We start from the raw sequence: 21494 nt of genomic DNA on the forward strand, positions 1-21494 counted from the left end.
TGGCACTGAACCACAAACTGTCATGAATTTTGAAGTGATGTAAAAGGAAAAGAGAAAAGAAGTCAGAGGTGAAGAATAATTTTAAGAATTAAGTGCTGTTTGGTAAGGGCCTGGCTACCTCCTCATTTCTCAAGACAAAACTCTCCAAGTGGGCTTCCACGTGGGAAAGATGATATACTCAGATGCTGAAATACCAGCACAGCCCTGCCTTCTCTCCCCTACTCCACAGACCCCTGTGTAGTCTTGATCTGATGAGCAGGTTCTTAGCTTCACTTACAGAAGAACCGTTGTCATCATCCAGCACAGCAATCCGAAGGGTCAGATTCTTCAGATACTCATTTTGTTTTACCTTATTGATATGCCTGAAAGTCAAAGAAAAGGGGAAGGAATGTAATTTCCAACCAAATTTGAGAAGGACCCTAAAATTTGGATAGGACATCCTCCTTGGCACTGTAATAAATATAGATTAATTATGACATATATGAATGTAATGTTCATAGTGAGGCCACATTCTCTTTATCTACCTGGAGCATAAAGAATAACAATCCCCCACATGCAGTACTTCAGTGCAGTTAGATGTGTCTGCATAATACCTTCCAATGTTCCCTTAGGATCACTACTGCTCTCCACAAATCAGAAGATTTTTTCCCCTCTTTGTCTCTATAGAAACACTTTTGTCTGCATGTTAGTGGAAGCAATATATAAAACATAAAAGAAAAAACTGTAGCCTCTAGATGCAACATAATAAAAATTTTAGTTCAAATCAAAAACCATCTGAAGAATCAGTAACACTTGTGACAGTTGCACGGTGATTAGCAAAGTCGACCTCCAGCTCCAAAGGAAAAAGGATGCTCCATCAATATCATCTTCTGATGGGCCCCCTTTTTTCCCAACTGTTAGCACCAATTTTGCACTCTCCTAGGGGCATCTATATTCAGATTTCAAAGGTAGGTTTTTCAAACAGCACTTAGACACTTAACATGCTGAAAATCAGAGCACAATTTGAAGTGCAGATTTCTCTAAGGCCTGTAGAGGAACCACCTGGAAGGAGGATAAAAGGAGGGTCACTTACCACAGCAATGCTGACAGCCATCGTTCCTTCACATCAGCTGAGCTGAAGACAAAAAGGGAGGCAGATCATCAAACAAGTGCTGAATGGGTAACAGCCTTTGGAAACTCTACCCAATTTCATTTCTATATGGCTGTAAGTCAAAGTTGCTTCCTGCAAAGCCCTGGAACAAAAGCACAGTCCTTTCCTTCTTCTGTTCTATTTTAACAAATAACAAAAATAATAATAACAAAAAAATCCCAGCAACAAACTGGGCCAGGTTTCCTGTCAGACTGGTGAATGTTCAGATAAGGGAAAATCCCTTTCTGTGAAGTTGGAGTTAACTCATCTTGTAGGCCCTCATTATTTTTGCAGTGACCTTTAATTGCTATTTTCTTTCTCCTAGTATTTCCTTCCCAAAGTCTGCTGTTCCTAGAACTATTGCCAGCACAGGTTACCCGGGTTTCAGGGTAAGGAAATGGAAAAGGAAATGGGCCCTTTAGCCTCAGTCATTGTTTCACTTGACAAAAGGAGACCTGAGTAGCTACTGGGATGCAGAGGGAGGTCTGATGTCTGATAAGGTACCTGAAGGTGACAACATAGTTGGTGATAGGCCAGCCAATGACAAATGAATTCTCAGGACTCATCTTTTTCTCTGTCACTTCACTGAGACAGGTGCCGGTCCACACTTCACTCAGATGCACTTGCTTTTTCAGCTTCAGGCTGGAGGAGGATCTACAATGGAAATTATTAATTCCTTAGGCCAAAGACTAACATTTAGACCTCCAGAGTCTGATCATTCTCCTTTCAAGTCATGCAGATGCAGTTAGAGCTCTTAATTTATACGTGACAGAAGGAGTCAGACTGAAAGTCAGTTTTGTCCTTTTGCCTCTTGTCCTCATGGTGTATCTTCAAGCAACCTCATAAGGGAACGGGCAAAACTGATCAGAAAACCTTTTTCTTCAGACAAATGGAGTGTAACATTAATACCAAGAAGAATTTGTGAAGGTGGAAGGGGGAAATGCCACGTTTTGGATCCACATTTCCAAAGAAGCATTGTTTTGGAGGCTGCTAGGTGCTCCACAAATAGACCAGAGCCTCATAAAATCTCATGAGTTAGAAGGTACCCACATGATCACTGAGTCCAACACCTGGCTCTGCACAGCACAGCCCCAAAAATCCCACCACATGCTGAACCTAGCTTCAACAGCACCTACTGGGGAGAAGGAATGAGTGGAAATTCCTCTTACTTGGACTTGGTAATGACCAGCACATCACTCAGCAAAATCAGATGTCTCTCCTGGGTCTGCAGGCCCACGGTTAGCTGCACTCGCTCGTCTAGGATGAAGGTGGAGCCTGGGCTGCTGAACACCCCACTTGGCAGCCCATTGTCTGAATGGGAAGAGGAAAGAGTAGTTTCCCTGGAGGAGTAAAAAAAATCACAAGACTTTGTCAGAAGCTTTCCTTTTCTGTTTTGGAGGAGCCTGAGAGCTCTGTGCTTCTCCCAGCCCCTACTGCCCTCAATTATGACCCACATTCACCTGCCTCTGCACAATTAACTTTACCAGCCTCTGACAGATGGAAAACTGCCTAAAAGCCCACACCAAATCTTGTGAGATTAAGTTGCTGAAATAGTAGGTTTTGAGTAATTTCTCACTGAGGTAAAAGACTTGCTTCCTGCATATGTGTGTGAGCTGTGACTTAAACATGGAAAGCCCGTGGCTCATGGCGTGGCTCAGCTGGGCGTGGGGGGCACTGCCCTTTCTGTGCATGTTTTCCATCCAGACTGAACAATTTGTCAGCACAAGAGTTGCAGCAAAAAGAAAATGAACTGCATGTACTCATCTAATTCCAGACATCTGATTCTGGCTTGCCTGGCAGCCATCCAGCTTGCTGTTTCCACTGAGATTGATAGAGGTGCTCACCATTTCCAAAAATCCCTGAGGGTTTTTGCATGTTGACTTCAGTCAACAAGGCAGCATGGAGATTGAACCAGACCTTTCCCTGTGCTGTCCCCAGCTGGAAGAGCTCTGCCAAGTGCAGTGTCCTGGCTTGCAGCTCAGCACCCCACAGAACACCTCCTCAGCCCTGCTCTGGGCTCAGGTCAGCTGGCACACAGCAGCTCCCACAGCCATTTCTGTGCTGCATGAACATGGAAGAGTTCCTGCTCACACAGTGTGCTCGTGTGCCTGAGCCTGACTTAATTAGTGAACCTCTGAGATATGGCCTTAGACTGACACAGAAAAAACCTCACAGAGATCCTTCTGTCTCTACATATAGCCAAAAATGTGTATCTTGCTTGCAGGCAAGGATACTTGCCTTCCCTTCACCCCTCAGCAATTCTGCTCTCCCTCTGCTGCTCTACCCTCTACTCTAAGGACACTCTACACAAACAAATAAAAAACCACACAAGCTGTAATTGCAGTATTTTTGACGTTGTTGGTCTTAACTCAGTTTCCACTGGCCTCATAACTGAACTCACTTGATTTCACAGGAATGAGGTTAAAACCAGCCAGTAGCTGCTTTACTAAAATCCTCCCCCAGTCCCAGGAACACCTGCACTCTGGCAAACAGAAATTCCCTCTTCCCTCCTCCACAGTCACCACCAAGTGAATCTTGACTTATGCAGCTGCGGGGCTGTAAGTGAGAAGCTTAATCACCTTCAGATATGATATTAAAAGCTCTCCATGTTCATCAGCTGAGCAGTGGGAGCCACAGCATCTCACAATCGCAAGCAGTGGATTTCCTAAAGCTGGAGGATTACCCAGCTTTATAAACACAATGGCAGAATAGCAAAAAAATCTCACTGATGCTTTCATGGCCTGAGGAAAGATGGCATTGGACCAGCTCCCTCCATAGCAATTCATCACAAGAAACGTCTAAAGCTTCCCTCCCTCATGAGGACATTCTCCAGCCAAATAAAGTCAAGAATTTGTTTCTCTTCCTCACTTTTTTTCCCCCTACTGCAATTTAGAGGGGGTGGGAGGAAGGAAAAAGAAGTCACATAAATTTTTCAAATGACAACCAAATGAAAATCAATCCTGCCCTTCATATTAAATGGTCCTGTGAGACTGGCACTCCCCCCTCATTCCAGAGAAGCAGGCTGCACTGTGCATCATCACCAATGGTGGGATACAAAAGGGATATTCTTCAGGAGGGCTGGTTCAGATCAAAGTGTCAATCAGTTCAGCTTTATCTTCTCCTTCTTACAAAGAAAGAAAAAATCAAATGAAACAAATCCGTCAGGAAATGTTATTTACAAGACTGCTATCAGAGCAAGGCAGAAAGGACCATGGTATCCCCTTATCTGTCTCTAGCAGTGACACAGTGCTGCAGGAGGGGAGGAGGTCAAGGAGGACTCAGCTCCCACTGGACTGAGGTGCTCAGCTCAGGGCTGAGTAAGAACACTCAGTGTTTCAGCAGAAAATGTGCATGTCTGGCATGTGACTCCCTGACTCTGCTGACACTCCTGGTGCCTCACTGCAGGAGCAAAGCATCAGCAGACACTGGATGGAGGTGCAGGCATGGGAGCAGCTCTCCACTGCCTGAGCTGGCAGGAAGGGAAAGCTGCTGCCCCCTGACAGGGACAGGCTGGCCTGGAGCATGTCTGGGTCTGGCGGCTCTTCCAAGAAATGTCCTGAGCTGATGCCATCCTGCACAGGGCTCCCAGGGCTGGGCATGCCTCTCACCACTCCCTCCATCTCCAGCTCTCACACCTGCCCAGGTGTACCTGTAGCTGAGGCAGAAGCAATCCTCAGGACTATCCCTTCCACTGGCAATGCAGCACATGGAGCAGGGGCTGCAGAGGGCTCTGGCAGTGAGTGAGCTGGGGGTGGCTGCACAGGGAAACTCTGAGGTGGAACCCCAGGACGCTCCTCAGGGGTGCTAAATCTGCATCAGCCCATGTCCTGCAACCCACCACGTCTGTCTGGTGCCTTGTCCCCCCCACCTGCCCCTGCCACAGGGCCAAATTGCCCCTCAACATGGTTAAATGAATTCGAAAACCAATTTGATTTCAGTCTGTGCAGGCAGAAAGATGGAAACAGGAGTCAGAAAGGTATTTTTTCTACCTGGAATGGGACTTTGATTTTCCAAGAGCTTTAGTAATGGCAGATGAGGTAGATCGTCTTCTCTGGACAATGGGCTTCATCTTCTGCAAGACAAAAAGATATTCAAGTTAGCCTGGCCACCTTGGAAGCAGACCTGCTCATTGCATTCTTCAAATTCTCTTTCTGTCTAGCTAATAATCATGAAAGCTCAGCACTGAAAGCCATGATCTGTGCTGCCAGACACCTCCCTCCCCTTCCTGATCATTAAAACACTGGTCAACTCTCACATTTATATTTGCACAGACAAATCTCAAAGTAATTATATAAATAAACAGAGGAAAAAAACAAAGTATGACGTTCAAGAAAAACTTCCAAACACTCATGGAATAGTTTGTTAAGGAAAGGTATAGAAACACAATTTAAAACTGGACCAGACCAAGATATGAAGAGGATGTAATACTCTAGGGAGTTGTACTTCTCAGCTGGAGGAATGGATGAGGTTCCTTAGTAGATTTTTCTCTATTTTCATTTTCCATGACTCACAGTTCAGCAAACAGGTTGTTACCAGGCCCCTCTCCAGGCAGCCTAACCTCAAGACACTCGTGTCTTTTTTAACAGCCACAGCCACCAAGTCCTGTATAACACAGAACTGGGGTGACTGCAATGGTGAGACTTAAGAGTCAGAAATTATAACTATTCAAGTCAACATATACAGAGGTCACAGATCCCTTTTTATTTGCTAAATAAATTTTGTGCTGGAGAAAGATGAGAGATTTTAGCCTGGGAGAGAAATCCTTACACCAGTGACTCTTGATTAGTGAGCATGGGAAAATCTGTCCCGTGGCTCATCTCTAATTTCAGCATTTGCCTATGTTAGAGTTTTAAGTGCCAGGGAGTTCAGAGCATGTTGAGACTTACTGATCTTTTGACTTCTGAATGTTACAAAATATGAAAAATTCTAGGAATTAAAGAAACCATGATTGCTGGTTGATGAGGGAGGGCTCCTAAGGGGAAAGGATGTTGCTTTTGTTAACTGTATACTTTTCAAGGTCTGTGCTGAGCAGTGAAAACATTCATTGCATGTGAGCTCGCTGGTCCCATCTCTGAGGATGCAAGGCTGTTACAGCTCAGCACCTTATGACTGCATTACCATTCCTGTGATGCCAGGAGAAGGAATTATCTCATATCAGCGATGGAAATGCAAAGGACAGAACCATTTCAGTCAGTTTGTGTGACTGGTGTTCACCACATTGTGTCAGGTTTTTCAGAGCAAACTGGAAGGCTGGCTGGGGCTGGTTTGAAGTACTTGCTTCTGTTTACCCTCCCTGGAGCCACAGGAGCTCAGCATGGCTGCAAGTCTGTCTCCAGGGGTTTGTGTGAGAAAATAAAAGTTGGTGGAAGGGATTTAACACTGTTCAAAAAGGAAATCCATGGCAGAGGCTGGAGTGGAGTCCAGCTGCCAGGGAAGGGACATCCTCCTCATGTCCCATTTAGTTTACAAGACACCTTTTGACTTCTGCAGCCAAGGATCTAGGAATCCTACAGGCTAGAGCTTTCTAGTACACACACTCCTGACTCCATGCCTGATCAGGTCCAACAGAGGCCTCCAAAGCACAGATGGCCTTGTGAAAAAGAATGCATGATTACATAACTCAAAGCTAGAGTGAGCCTGCAAGTGTGACTTAATAAATCCATTCCCTAATATATGAATATTCAGCTTTGCAGTACCCTTAGTGCTCCCTAAGTAGGTTCCCTGGGTACATGTACATATGTAGACAGAGGCAGATGGGCAGCAATTTCTCCCTCATACCCTGCTGTGACATTGCCAAGCAAAAATCTGTCTTTGGAAGTTTCACAAGAAGAATTGAATAAAAATAACATCAGCTCACAAATGTTTGTTTTAAAAAAAGGAAGCCCCTACTAAAACAGAACATCTGGCTTCTGGAAGTGCCTTAATAGGATAAAACATTCCCACAACCATAATGCAGCAAAGCATCAGTCACGTATTATCTGAAGGTGGGCAGTGAGGATGGGTGTGGATGCCTGGGGGCAAATGCCAGCAGCTGCCACTACAGAGGTCACTGATGAGGACAGGGTGAGCTGATGCACCTCTGTGCCAGGGGCACTGCAGATTGCAGCAATGTCTTCAGAGGCATTGTAATAAACCCTTGATAGCATCTCCTGTGCCAAAGAACCCCACAGCACACAAAACCTGGCTGTAGGTAAGGCAATCATTTGTCCACTCCAAAGCCACTCTCTTCTGGGGTACAAGTAGTGCCAAGGACAGACATGATGGAATGTGTAGGAGGGCATTTATCCCAGAATAAACTTCAGGGAGTTGGTACTGGTGGATTTCTTCTTCGGACCACTGGGAAGGTTTTCAGACTGTTCCTGAATGGTGACAGCAAAGCAGCCTTGTCTGAGGACCTGTCCTACAGCATCACCTCCAGCAGGCACTGGGCTATCCCTGGAAGTCTAACAAAGACAGCACTTGGACTTACCAGTGAAAAGCTGCGACTAGAGGACACAAGGTACTCCCCATCTCTCTGAAAAAAATGCTGAGATCATCAGCTGTCCAGAGGTCCAGCTGCCTGACCCCAAACAGACTCTAGGCAAACAAAAAAATTGCTTTCCAAGACCTCAGCCAAAGTCCCTTTGATCCTAACCAGGCCCGTTCCTTTGGCAGGACATCACTGACATTATGGAATCCCCTTACTGTAGGTAAGGCAATCATTTTGGCCACTCTAAAACAATCATCTGACTGAGGGAACTTGACACACAGCTAATTGGCACAATTTCAGGGTTAACATACTTAATTTGCATATTTAATAGAGGAGTAATAAATTGTTCAACCTTTAGTTTCAATAGGCATACAAAGTAAAACAGTTGCTCATGTACTCCCTCTCTGCATGGGAGAGTCTAGCTGTGTATCTCTTTTTAAACAATTAGATTGTGCATGGGGCAGCCCATGTAAGTGATATTTTCTTAAGAGACTGCTGGACCAGGACAGAGTCTCCTAACACCTTGAATGTTCTCACAGTGCCATGTAAATGCACTCTGAATCCAGCATATTTCTAAGCTCTACAGTTTTATGGTTTTCTTGTGAAAAAACCCTCCCATCTCACTACCCAGAAGCAGCATTACAAGTCCCCTGTGTGATGCTGGAGCCCCCTCACCCTCCTGCCCAAGGGCAGGGCTCGAGCAGAGCTGGCTGGGCTCTGAGGGGTGGCTCCCAGCCAGCTCACCTGGCTGCCAGCAGCCTTGGGCAGTCCTTGCCCACAGCATTGCCTCTGGAGGAAGAGGGGACCTCGTTGTGCTCCTCCACACTGGAGCCAGGCAGTGCTTTTTCCTGGAGGTCAGCTCTGCTCTCATTCACTGGGCACGGAATCACAGAAGTGCCGAAGGACATGGCGTGATCTCTGTGCTGTTTTGGTGCCATGGAAACAGAGACTCATTTACCCAACATACTCTGGAAGTGCTTGAGCACTTCTAACACTCTGGACCATGTTTGTGCATTACTCATCTCTGAGCTGCTGATTTTAGCTGTGTATTTCTTGGCACCAGGGAGGTTGTGAGTCTGATGCCCTTCATTCCAAATCCATGTATGGTCTCTGCTATCGGCTCAGCTGGCCAGCAGCAGTGGTTGGTTTTTTTTCCCCCCTCCCTGCTGACCTCTGCACTTGAATGTTATTCTCCAAATAGTTAAGGTGGGATGGAGCTGAAAAATAATGACATCTGCTTAGCACAGGGTGGGTTTTCCTTCTGACAACAGCTGGTCAAAGCTTGCAATGCCTGTGGCACTGGAATGATGCTATTTGGTTTAGTTGCCATTCAGAAATGGAAAAAGAATGTTTAACAGGGCTATTTTTCTGCAAAACATAAATTGAAATATTTGTTTCAGAAACACTGATACACTGTTTCTTTGAAACCACACTGTGCTTTCTTCAACCCCCAGCGTTTCAGGCTGGGGATGCAGCACCCAGCTCACACTTCCAAGGGAAATTTGCTGCTCCCAGGGCTCTTAGCTGCCAGGTTCTGTTACTCTATGTGGAGCATTAAGCTGTCAGTGTCACTCTCCCCTCGTTAGACAAACAGTCCACTTCCCAGCTGCAAAGATGATTAAAGGGTATCATATACTCTTAAAAAAAAAAAACAAAACATAAAACCATCCCAGTTTTTATAATTGGGGATTCAGAGTCCATTTCATGCTGACATTCTTATCTGTCAGGGAGGCTTGTGTTGCTAAAGACGTGGTCAGAGAGAGTAAAACATGGGCCACAATGTCTTTGATTATTTGGAGCATCACAGATTGTTCAGAGCCCATAACATCAACATTATTCTTATTCTTGCATGGATGTTGTGAAACGTTATCTTCCTACAAATATTCCCCTCACAGTATCAGCATGTGGTGTCAGAGCAGATGGCAGATCACTGCTATTGATCAGCTGAGCACAGCTATCAGTGGAACAGGGTAATCCAGTGGTCTACTGGACCAGGGCAAAAGTTACTGTATAAAGGTAGCACATGGCCACTTAGTTCTCAGGCCATGTGCTACCTTTATACAGTAGTTTCTTAGTTCTCTTAGTTCTCAACATTAAAAAAAACAGTTAAGAACCCAGTTGAGAGTAGAGAAACAATTCATCACTTGGACTTGGATCCATCTATGTGAAAACAACTGCTGCTGTTCTCTCCAATAATGAGTTTACATTAGCAGAGGCATGCCTACAAAAGCCTCTTAATGAGATAATGTGGGCACTGCTGCCTCCTGTGCTGTCCCTGCTCCTGCCATGTACCCATGGGAGACTGCTGTTGCATTTCCAGTTAGAAAATGCCATTAGAGAAAGATAATGAAACAGAAGAGAAAATTGTTCAGTGCATAAAAGGAAATCAGGCATTAGAACTGAATTAGGCAGGTGAACTGAAAAAACCTGGGCTTGCCATTGTATGTGGATTTACACTTAAATTGAGTTTAGGGAAAAGTGCACTCACACAGCTGCTGTCTCCTTCATCCTGCTCCCAGACTTCATCTGCCACTTAGCAAACTGTGCAGTTTGAATGTGACCCCTCAAGCTGGAACAGTTTTAGCAGGGGCTCCAGTAGCTCTTGTCTTGCAGCCATTCCCCTGGATTTAAATGGGAAACCCATCCCAGGGCACCCCCTGGGAGGCAGGCCAGTGTCTGCCCCGAGTCTCACCAGGGTGCTGTGCCAGTCTGCCAGCCTGGTCTTGGCTGGTACTGCCTTGAAAAGCTACACTCCTTCCTACATCATGCCATCAGCTCCTTGGAAGAGGTGTCTCCTCAGCCTTGGTTTCCTGCCCAGCTCAGAATAAGATTAAAAATCCTCCACTTCTACTCCAAGTGTCTCTTAAAGGTGAATGATTGGAGTTCTAGGAGCAAAACAAAAACCTGGTCTGTGATTTGTTTTCCACACTGGTTTCCCTCTCTTTTCACAATTCTCAGCCAGGGGAAGATTGGATCATCTCATTTACAAGGACTGGCTGAGGGAGCTGGGCTGTTCAGCCCTGAGAACAGACAGCTGAGAGGTGACCTCATCAATGTCCATCACCATCTGAAGGGAGCTGTCAGGGCTGGAGCCAGGCTCTGCTCAGTGGTGCTGAGCAGAAGGACAGGAGGCAATGGGCAGAAATTGGAACAGGAAGTTCCATCTGAACATGAGGAAGAACTTTACTGTGCAGGTTCTGTGCACACTGGAACAGGTTGTCCAGGGAGAGTGTGGAGTCCCCTTCTCTGGAAATATTCCAGATCTGTCTGCTCACAATCCTGTGCATTGAGCTCTGGGATGACTCTGCCTGAGCAGGGAGGATGGACCACCGTGGTCCCTTCCAGCCTGAGCCATTCTGTGAGGATGCCATATATAGCAGAGACAGTGGTCCCATCACAGTGGTCAGGACCAGGCATTGCTAACCAGCTTCCTTCCAGGCAGGCAGGCCAGGATGGCCTGACAGGGAGAAGGGAGAAGGCTCCAAAATGGAGCAGGCACAGCAAAAAACATGCTCTGTATGAACCATGGTTTGATGTGAACTCAGAGCTAAGAAACTTGGGTGTAAATATTTATCTGAGCCATTTTACACAACTTCATCTTCCTGTCATATTTCACTAACTGTTTCCCTCTCCCTTACTGCTAGTACACAGCTCCAAACAAACCAAAACATTTCTTAAAATATGCAGAGCTTGGTGGCTGTAAGTCAGTTTGCAAGGACACACTTTGAAATACTTCCTTTTCCTTCCAAGAAATGGAACCCTGCTGGTTTATTTTAAAGACTCCCATATAAGCAGGACTGGGAGAAACAGCTCTTGTCTGCCAAGGGCCAAGTGGGTTTTCCACTTGGAGGTGGAAAGAGAGGTGCCTGGGGATCAGCTTAATTCACACAAATCTGTTCCATGCCACATTTTTTCCCTGCTCCCATGAATTACTTGTGCCTTCCCTGGAGTCTGGAGCAATGCCAGCAGTGGATGGCAAGGAGGGAGGATGTCCTGCAGAGCATGGAGGGGACTGTCACCACACAGAGCACCACTCTTCCTGCCTGAGGCAGGTCTTTCTGAGCAGCTGGTGTCATGGGGATATTCCTAAATGGCACTGGGCTGGAACCCAAATAAGGACACTTGGAAGTTGTCATGGCTTGGGGCTGTGTTTCTGGCTCCTGAGCACAGCCTTGCCTTGTCCTCCACCAGCAGTGCCCATGCCTGCAGAGCAGCACAAATGTTCAGTCTCATGACAGGGCACTGCTCAGGGTCCCAAAACAGAGCAAAACCCTCAGCTGTCCCTCAAAGACAGGCACCTGAAAAGGGGCCCAGAAGTTTAAAGCAGGAAGGCAAACCTCAGCTCTCCTCCACCAGCTGTGCCTCTGTAAAACACACAGTGCCCACCTGCAGCTCTGTGCTCCCTCACTGAGGTCACAGAACCAGACAGAAATGTGAAAATTGAATAATACAAGAATAAAAAAAATATCCTGCTATTTCCAAACCTCAACCCTGATATAGTGTTGGTGGACAGAATCTCTGAAAATTACAGTCAGCCTCTGCTAAGAACATCCACAGGAGGTCTTTTCTCTGCAAATCTTAAGGTTCAGCAAGAGAGGGATGTTTATTCTGGGACAAAAAAACCCAAAAAAACCACTGCACAAAAAATGCTTACTGTTTGTGAGGATGATTCTTAGTAATTACCTGCAGCAGGAATAGGCCCTGAACATCCCAAGGATACAGTCAAAGTATTTTTTGCATCAATATCAATCTGAAAAACCTTGAGTAACACAATTGCAAGTATCTTCTACATCACTAGCATGGCAAATCACTAATTGATGGAAATTGAAGAGATCAATAAATATTGATGTTGAATCAGAAATACTTCTGAATTTTAAGCATTTGGCTTAGCAAGACATGAACAGCTGCTAGAGGAAAGCAGTGAGAAATGTAAAACCTTGGTTTGCAAAATTTCTTCACCTTTTCTTAGAGGTCCAGACAGTTTTGTCACAATTCTGATGTTCAGGGCCAAGTAAATTTGAAATATGTGTTGACAATGGATTAGACCAAACACTGGCACCTGCTGGGATTTTCCTGAAGTGCTTTTTTCCATGGTGAAAACCCATCACAACAGATTGCCCCTACACGTTTTGATAAAAATTTTATATCAGGACTCTTTCCTCATTCCTTTCCTTCCTTTGAACCAATGCTGAAACCACCCCAGGAACATCTCACATGGAATTCTTGCTTCTATAGCTCTGAAGAAAACCTCCTCACATCTCTACACACATACATGAAGAAAACCTCCACACATCTCTACACATCTGGCCTTAAGCTGAGGCATGCTCTGATGATGAGCATGACACCAGTGGTTAGAAGGTGACTACAGATTCTACTCACATGGGAAATCAGAGCAGGCACACTTTTTATAAAACCCTTTGGACCATTTAATTTAGGTTGGTACTGTGGGGTAGAAGTTTCTGTTGTGAAGTTGTATATACATAACATTGGAAGGGAACTTGCTGGGTTTCACAGTATAAAAATTCATCAATGAGGCCAAAGTAAATGAAGAATCATGTTCTTTCTTTAAAAATGCAAATAAACAGTCCACTGAATTGAGCTTTGGCAAAATGAAAAACTTGCAGAGCAGCCAAACCAGAGGAACAGAAAAATGTAACACATTCCTTAGTGCCTTTAAAATATCTCCTTTTCCCCCTGCCTCTTGGTTCAAAACCCCTCCTCCTGTCATATTAAAAATTAAAAACTCAGACACAACTGGGTCTGCTCAGCTGCAGAATTACTTCAGCCTTTCCATGCAGGGCTTCTGAGCATGACTATGGTGGTCCAGACCCTGCTAGGGTCTAGATTAACTCCCAGTGCTTGAAATGCAGACAGCCCAGGTCTGGTATGTGACAAAGTAAAATATAAACTGCCCAAGGAAGAGAAAGTGCAAACCACAAACAGTTTACAAGGCAGAAATGCTCCAGGTCTCCTGAGCAGACAGTGCAGCTCCACGTGACACTGGCTCAGATCCTCACCTCTCCCACACCCCCACCAAGGTGCCAGTGGTCCACAGCACCCCTGGGAGAGTGACCAGAGACCCACCAGCCTCAGAACTGCCCTGGACCTGGCTCAGGGATAGAAGGAGGCTGTTTCTAAGCCAGCCTCCCCCAACCCTGATGGAAACTTGCAGGAATTGTGCACCCCAAGGAAGGTCCCAGGTTCCCCCCCAGGACTGATGTCCCTGCAGGCAGGGGGACAGAGGGTGACCCCAGCCCCTCCACTGCCAGCAGTGCCTGTGAGCTCAGGTACCCAGTGAATGCTGCTTCATGTTGAGTGATGGTGCTTCTCATCTATTTACAATGATTAAATCATTTCATTTGCAGCTTGGCCAGAGAAAGGACTTTGAGAAGAGGCAGCTCTGTGCATCTGGATTTCATTAGAGCTGAACATTAATCCCTTTATGCCTTATAAGCATCCCGTTAGCATTCTGCAGAGCCGGCGGTTGTTAAATGGCATTTGCAGAGCTGGCTGCCTGGAAAATGGGTTAATCAACAGCATCTCTGCTAGCACACACACCATGAAAGGCATTTTCCTCCTGCTGCTTGCTCATCTGCCTGTCAGCATCAGTGTGGGCACACTCGTAGTAGCATTTACTGTCAAGCTACTTCTCAAACCCCGGCATAGGTTTGTGCTGAATTGCAGGATTTAAATCCACAGAATTCTGCAGTTGATTGAACTGAAAAATAGACATCCTAGCCTCAAATGAGGATCCAATCATGAATTTCAGTGGAGCTGCAAGTCTAAAGTTACATGAGCTGGGCCAATAAAAGTAGATTTTGGCTTAAACAATTGCACCTTTTTGCCAGTTTTTGGAGTTGCAGGAAGACATTAAGGGTTGAGCAGTGATAGAGGCCAAGAGAGAGACATTGCTGAGCAGCTGAGAAAAGGTCAAGAAAGGGAAGGCAGGAGGGAGCAGCTGAGCCCATGTGAAAAAGAAGATGCAAAGGAGAGGTTTGAAAACACAGCCTGAAGAGCTGCCAGTGGGCTGAGAAAGGGAGGGAGAGAAGCTGATCAGAGCTGATGAGGAGCTTGAAGATCAAATAACCTGGAGGCCATGGGAGAGTTTGCCAAGGCTAGCAGAGATGTGCACATTCCTTTACTAAAAAGAATGCTATGAACCAATGCAAGTCAGGCTGTGTGGCCGTAAAGAACACGTCCCATTCTTTGATGGCATGAGAGGTGGAAAAATACAAGCAGTGGAATCACTACTATGCACATAAAGTTCCCTGCACAAGGCTGTTATAATTATTCCACAGGAGCAACTGCTGCAAGCCACTGCAGAAACTCAGAGATGAGCCAAGGAAAAGAAACAACAAAGGCAGAAAATCGTGTTCCCTTGGAGGCAGTAATAAAATGCCAGTGTTCTGCAGGGGATGGGGGTGGTGAGAGTGGGTCATGATCCCCTGGCAAGCAGAGTCAGGCTAAAGCAGTGTAATGACCCCTCATGCCACATGCAAGGGCACAGATTGGGGTTGTGGGGGTTGGATCAGAGGTGTGGAGGTTCACCTGCTCCCAGGAGCACCTGGAGAGTGGCCATGGGTCTTTTTGGAGGTGTTGTTCTCTGTGCCTCCATTTCCAGTACAGCCTGAAGGGGCAGGCAGTGGAAAACTCCAATAAACATTCAATTTAAAGACAATTATTCTATTAATATATTATTCCCTGCTTTAATTTCTCATAGTAATTCTTTTCCCCTTTTGCCTTAACATCAACAGTGTGAAAACTGTATCAGCTGAAATTAGGCTAAATTCAGGACATACTGTAGGGTACAGATGACCCCAAAGGTTTCTTGATCTGCCTGTTATGCCCCATTTCCCATTACTTGGGATTAATATGTTTATACATAACTAATACCTTCAGTCATGAGTATTTTCATGGGTCTTTGGTAAACACTTTATAATTTGACATAATCTTTCTGATACTAAGGTGTTCAGAGCAAAAAACCAATTATCCAGCAAAATTTACAGAAAAGCTACATAGAATTTATATTTGCCATTACTTAGCTGTTAGTACCTACTAGTTTTACTAATTTTCAGGAGGAAAATTTTCCTCAGGTTGAATAATAGCCTCTTCATGAGCAATGCCCACACAAGGAAATGTGCACATACACATCTGCATACACACATCACACACACACAAAGCTCTCTGGATTATAAATTTCCCAATAAATATAGCAGGCAACTGCAAAACCAAACTGAGCCTTTAAATAGGAATCATGAAAAATAAGTTTTAAATCACAAAAACATCCTGTTTTGCTTCAGTTTCTCTCTCACATGCCACAAACTGGGCTCCACCCCAGCTGTTTTCCAAGGGGCTAACTATGGGTGCCTGGTTTTGGAAACTTTCTTGTCCTTATCTGTCCTGCCATTTGCTCTGTGGGAACATGAGGAGAGCAGCACTGTGCAGAAGCAGAGAAGGGCTGATCCCTAGTGTATGAACACTGAGCACCCATCCCCGTGCCAGCTCCTCTTCCCACAGCCCTAAGACATCTCAGGAGGAAATGCAGAGAAGTGGAAGGCAGAAGAAGTGGGGTTTATTGGTTTTCAGCTTTGTTTTAAACCACAGTGACTGTCACACTTCCAGTCCCTGAAAGAAGTAGACGAGGTGCTGTTAAGGAGACTTTCTGTGTGCTCTGTTAGAAGTCAGCACCCCCAGGGCTGACACTGCCTTGAGGAGATGTCAGTCCCTCCCCAGCAGCACAGAGGGGTGGGGAGCTGCCAGGGCAGATTTCCTGACTTAGCTGAGAAACCATCAGTGCACCACAGCATCAACTTCAGCAGGGCCCCTGGGGGACCCCTGCACCCCACCACTGTGGGGTGTCCCCTCAGCAGTGCTGATGGACTGCCAGGGCTCCAGAGGCTGCTCATTTGAGACAGGTGCAGTGTGACATAGGTGTGACTGCACACAGGTGATGCAGGACACAGGTGAGCAACAGGCTGAGTGCTGCTGTGGGCATTCTCAGAGCTGTTTGTATCCAGATCTGCTGGGACCTCTCGCTCCCACAAGAGCTGAATGGTGTCACTGGCAAGAGTGGAGGAGTGAGTAGTGTATGGATGAAGGTAAACAGAACAAATACAGGAATCTGGGGGTGTTTTGGAGGGTTCTGGCGTGACAGAGGGGTGCTGAGCCTGGGGCAGGTAGGAAGATGGAGCATGGTGTGCTGAGGTAATATTGTCCATGAGGGACTAGGAAAGGATCCACAAGGATCTCTGCATCAGAACTGCAAATCAGAATCTCATGCATTGCAAGCAGGAGGGGATCTGAGATCCCTCATCACTGGTCATGAAGAACAAGCACCCGCTACATCTTCAGGTTAATGAAGAGAAACCATATTCAAGGTACATTCCTCATCATCTCCCACACCTGTGAAGTAAAACCAGTCTGACTACACAAGTGATTGAATCACATCCCCTGGTTACAACCTAAAAGAGTTCCAGCCCCTGGAGCTAGCTCCTCTGCAAAGACAAGGCCACTTCCCAAGTCTGGGGCCAGCCCAGTTGAATTGTAATTAAGGAAGGTGGAGCAAGAAGCAGAAGCAATCACCTAGACCAGAGCCATGTCAAGTGATCTACATGTGGGTTCAGCCAAAACCTAAAGTGCACCAGCACTTAAAGACAGGTCAAAAGAAAGGAACTGTGTCCAGTGCTGTTGCAAAGCCCTTCACTGAGCACCCAGAGACTGCAGGGGAGACACACACTATCATTCTGCATCCATGCCTATCCAAAATCAGGGTATGCAACCATCCAAAGTGTGGTATGATGCTTGAGAAGGATTCCCTGAAACCACTGACTCTTGGAAAATGTAAATCTTTTTAAACAGACAAACTCTAATATTTATTTTCCTCATGGAAGGAATCTATGTGAATTTTTAAGACCTCACTAGAGGGCGATAAATAGATGGGCTACAACCAAGCTATTGCCTGTGCAGGCAGTGAGATCCTGGAGAAAACTGGTCAGCTGCAGGCTCGGGGGGGGGGGGTGGCTTTAAAAGGTCTGTGCTTACAAAAACAGCCCCCTGAACACCTCTCTCTGGTTCACACACTGAATACTTCACTTCTCTTTAGCTGCTCACTGGAAAGCACCAGTCCAGGGGCCCAGGAAGTTTACCCAGGAGCAGGGTGTGAGCCAGGACTCAGCGAGGCATTGGCAGCTGTGTCATGACCAGGAACATTCCCATTTGTACATAACCCATCAAGTACCAGTGGCTTAATGAGCTGAAATTCATGCTGGACAAACTGATGACCAGGTCCTTGAAGGCATCAGTGGAAGGCTGAGGTGCAGTGCCTGGTCCTGCTTTGTCCATCTGGGGAACAGAATCTATGCAGAGCTTTGTGCTCCTGCAGAAGCAGGCATTCATGGCCCTGCTGCTGAGGCTCTGCAAGTGAGACCCTGGCTGGGATACTGAGGCAAAGAGCACTCTCTTAAAGGTCCTCATTTTCCATCACCCGCAGATAATGTGGAACTGCCACATCACTCTAGGTGACACAGAGGTATCAACAGGCAGGGGTCTGCTTAGGAAAACAAATGTTAAGGAAAGTTCTAAATATGGAAGACCATCAGAAGGTAAAGGGAAATCCAGCCACCTGTGTCTTAGGTAGGGCTCATAGGTAAAAACAGCAAGTGGCTCTAAAGAACTGGCAGCAAAAGCTGCAATGAACCATCACTCTGGATCACAAGGATTTCGTGGGCACATTCCAGCCCCTGGCAAGCATTACAAGTATTACAACTAGCTGCAAATTTTTATTTTTATATATTTTTAACAGAACTTGCTATTTATTCCAGTGGAAACTCCCTGCAAAGAAAATTGTTCCACTCTGCTACTGTTTGTGTTGGATGTTTCATTTGAGAATTTCCAACTGGCATTTTGGGAAAATGCTTACAGTTTTCCCTCTTATTTTCCATTATTTCAAGCTAACCTTATGCTAATACGAGATTTTCTGTCTTGTTCTGCTGAGTTGAAAAATCATCAAGGGCAGCTGCGGTTTCGTGAAGCCCGGGCACCCCTGTCCGGCCTCAGCCGGTGCCGCCAACTGCGCTGAGCAGCTGCTGCCGGGGAGGCGAGGGGACGGGGCAGCGATGGCAGCGTCCCGTGCCTGTCCCTCTGTCCCGACAGGAGCGCACGGCTCGCAGCCCCGACAGCTCCCCCGATCAGCGGCGGGACGCAGCAGCGACCCCGCGAATGCGCTTCCCCGCACCGGCGCTTCCCGAGCCGCGCGTGGTTCCCGTCCCGACCGCAGGCGCGACCCCGGCCCCGCACCCGCACCGCACCCGCCCGTCCAGCGCCTCCCGATGAACCTCCCGCACCAAGAGCTGAACGAGCCCTGCCGGGACCCGCAGCGAGCGCAGCCCCCGCGGCGGTGCCGACCCGCCCCGCTCCCGCCCGGTCCCGCTCCCGGTCCCGCTCCCGCTCCCGCTCCCGCCCGGTACTCGCCTGGCTCCGCGCGGAGCCCGCGGCGCAGCTCGGGGCGCGGCCGCGCTGTCATGCCCGCGGCCGGGGCACGGCGCGGCCCATGGCCGGTGGCTGGGGGCTGCTGGCCGGTGGCTGCCGGCGGCGGCGGCCCCAGCGCTCGGTCCCGGAGCGGCGGCGGCGAGTGGGCGCGGGAGGGGCGGAGCGGGGCCGGGCCGGGCGGGGCCGCGGCGCCCCCGCCCCGAGCGCGGCCCCGACGGCCGGACTGCTGAGCCCCGGGGCCCCGCGGGAGCCTCTCCGGGCACGGGAGGGGTTCTGAGAGCGCCCCGGAGCTGCCTCTGCCCCAGCTCGTGGTGGCCGCGATGAGCACGGTGGGCGCTGCCCAGGAGCGCGGAGCTGGGACGGAGATAGAGCGACCCAGAAAGTGACGCTGCGGGATCGATTTTCTGGGCAAACGCGGCGGGAGAGCCAAGAAGTGACGGGAGCCGGGACAGCCGGGCACGTGTGTTCTGGAGGGCCGCTCTTCCTGCACGTCGGCGCACCTGAGCACTCTCTTTCCCACTCTAGGACTCTCAAGGCTCCTCTCATGGGGATTTTTGCCATACCAGAGAGAGCAGAGTGGGGTGTATCAGCCCTCAGAGACTGGCCCGAGCTCCTGCTGCGCTCCTTTTCTGGTGCTGCAGAGTGGGGTCTGTCTGCGATGTCGGCTTCTAGTACCAGTTATCACAGAGAAGGCAGGAAAAGCAATAGGGACCCGAGTGCATTCCCCTTCTGCCCCCTTGTCCCACCCTCAAACCCATTTGTGGGTTTTAGTTGTTGTTGTGTAGGACGTTTCCTTTAGAAAGTTTTCTGTCTGCACTGCAGGGAAATTTTGTGTCTATGAAGAAGTCTGTGTTGAGAAAGAAGCCTCTTGAGAGGCTATTCCAAGGTAAACACATACCAAGGGCACACACTTTCACAGTTCTGTCACTTCGAGAAATATCTGTGCTATAAAACCCTCTCTGGAGGGTTTTATAGCACAGATATTTCTCGAAGTGACAGAACTGTGTGTTGAAAGGGATATATTACATGAGAAAAATGTACTCTAATCCATGTTAAGCTATTTTGATCTCTTTCACGTCACAGGTTCAGTTCTGCAAGCAACTACTTAAAGTGTTAAATAAATGGAAACCTTTAGAAAACGAGAGTGCAGCACATCTCAGTCACACAGACTGTCTTGGAAGGTCAAAAGATTTTTAAAAACTAGAAAGAAATATGAACGATACTGTATTTGCCATCTGGTATTCTGTGGTCTGATCTTTGCTTTCTCTCTGCATACAAGATTTGACAAGTAGTGAAATTTTGGGAATGATATCTCCTCTGTCTCTAAACAACCCTTACAAGTACTTTTGAATGTAAGATATATAAAGACATTTTCGGAAAATGAAAGAGTAGCCCCCTCCCCCCCATAAATCTGATTTGCCTTTAAAAAGACAAAATAAAGCAGCCAGTCCCCTCCTTCCCTTCCTTCTTCCCGCCTACCCCCTGCCCCCCCTCGCCTCCTCACACACATTCATGGAGTATTCCAAGCTATGCAGTCCCTCCCCATCAGCTCTCATTCTCCTGGGAGATACCTCAGGAGGCATTTCCTGTAAGCAGAAAGGTACCACTGGGACACACTAATTTAAGGCTGCAGTCAAGACTAGTTCTTGTTAGTGCTTTTCATCCATATTTTTCCATGTCTAGTGTCCACAGTCTCAATATGGTTCTGCTTACTGTTGTAGCAACAATAAAATAATTAAAATGGCACAGCCTTTTCCAAAGGATTCCCATGGATAAAATTTCTTGATCTTTTCCTTCCAAAGTACCTCTTTCCTAATCTATGAGCAGAAAATGTTTCCTCTGCAGTTGTAAGTTCATCTGAATTCTGAGGTTAACACACTCATTATACTAGATAAAAATGCTTTAGAGCCTCTAACCTTATTACATGCCCACTGGTAGCTGGGTGGAATTCAGCTGTGTTCCTTTATCTCCACTGCATGGGAAAGGGGATTCAGGATATCTGTGTGCCATAGGTCAGAAAAATGTGTCAGAAACAATGGGAACATTTCTCCTGAATTTTTTAGCAAACTTTAACAGAGAATCATCTTCCTTCCTCTTTGTCTTCTGCCCAAAAAACATCCATGAATGACCAGCTTCTGAAGAACAGTGAGTCTTCATAAAAAAAGAATCATAAATAGCCCACTGTGTTTTCAAGTTATTTTTTATGGTATCACAGCAGCCATGTAGGGAATCAGATATGGAGAAAGGAAATAGTTGTATCGGGCTGGGGTACAAATGCTCAGGCACTCTATCCAAGGACCAGAATTAGTGCTGTGGAATTTAGAAAGGTCATCTCTGCTTGTGTTGGCTTTGCCTGCTTGTGCTTGACTTTGTTGCTCCACTCCATCATCTGTGTATCTTTCTGAATCA

The 21494-nt window shown here is 47.0% G+C and overlaps 1 protein-coding gene across 1 annotated transcript in view; it reads right to left on the minus strand.

The window, feature by feature from the left end:
- Positions 1 to 19214, minus strand: part of LOC132333654 (rho GTPase-activating protein 20-like) — a 30400-nt gene extending 11186 nt beyond the window's left edge. The window contains exons 1-6 of the mRNA XM_059858945.1: positions 19068 to 19214; positions 5119 to 5201; positions 2299 to 2469; positions 1634 to 1783; positions 1073 to 1114; positions 278 to 362 (exon numbers count right to left, since the gene is read on the minus strand). Coding sequence (XP_059714928.1) covers positions 278 to 362; positions 1073 to 1114; positions 1634 to 1783; positions 2299 to 2469; positions 5119 to 5198 — 528 coding nt within the window. The 5' untranslated portion in view covers positions 5199 to 5201; positions 19068 to 19214. The remainder of the gene's footprint in view (positions 1 to 277; positions 363 to 1072; positions 1115 to 1633; positions 1784 to 2298; positions 2470 to 5118; positions 5202 to 19067) is intronic.
- Between the last annotated feature and the right edge of the window lie 2280 nt (positions 19215 to 21494).

The sequence above is a fragment of the Haemorhous mexicanus genome, chromosome 14 (genome assembly GCF_027477595.1).
Source record: "Haemorhous mexicanus isolate bHaeMex1 chromosome 14, bHaeMex1.pri, whole genome shotgun sequence".
In the NCBI taxonomy this organism is placed as follows: domain Eukaryota; kingdom Metazoa; phylum Chordata; class Aves; order Passeriformes; family Fringillidae; genus Haemorhous; species Haemorhous mexicanus.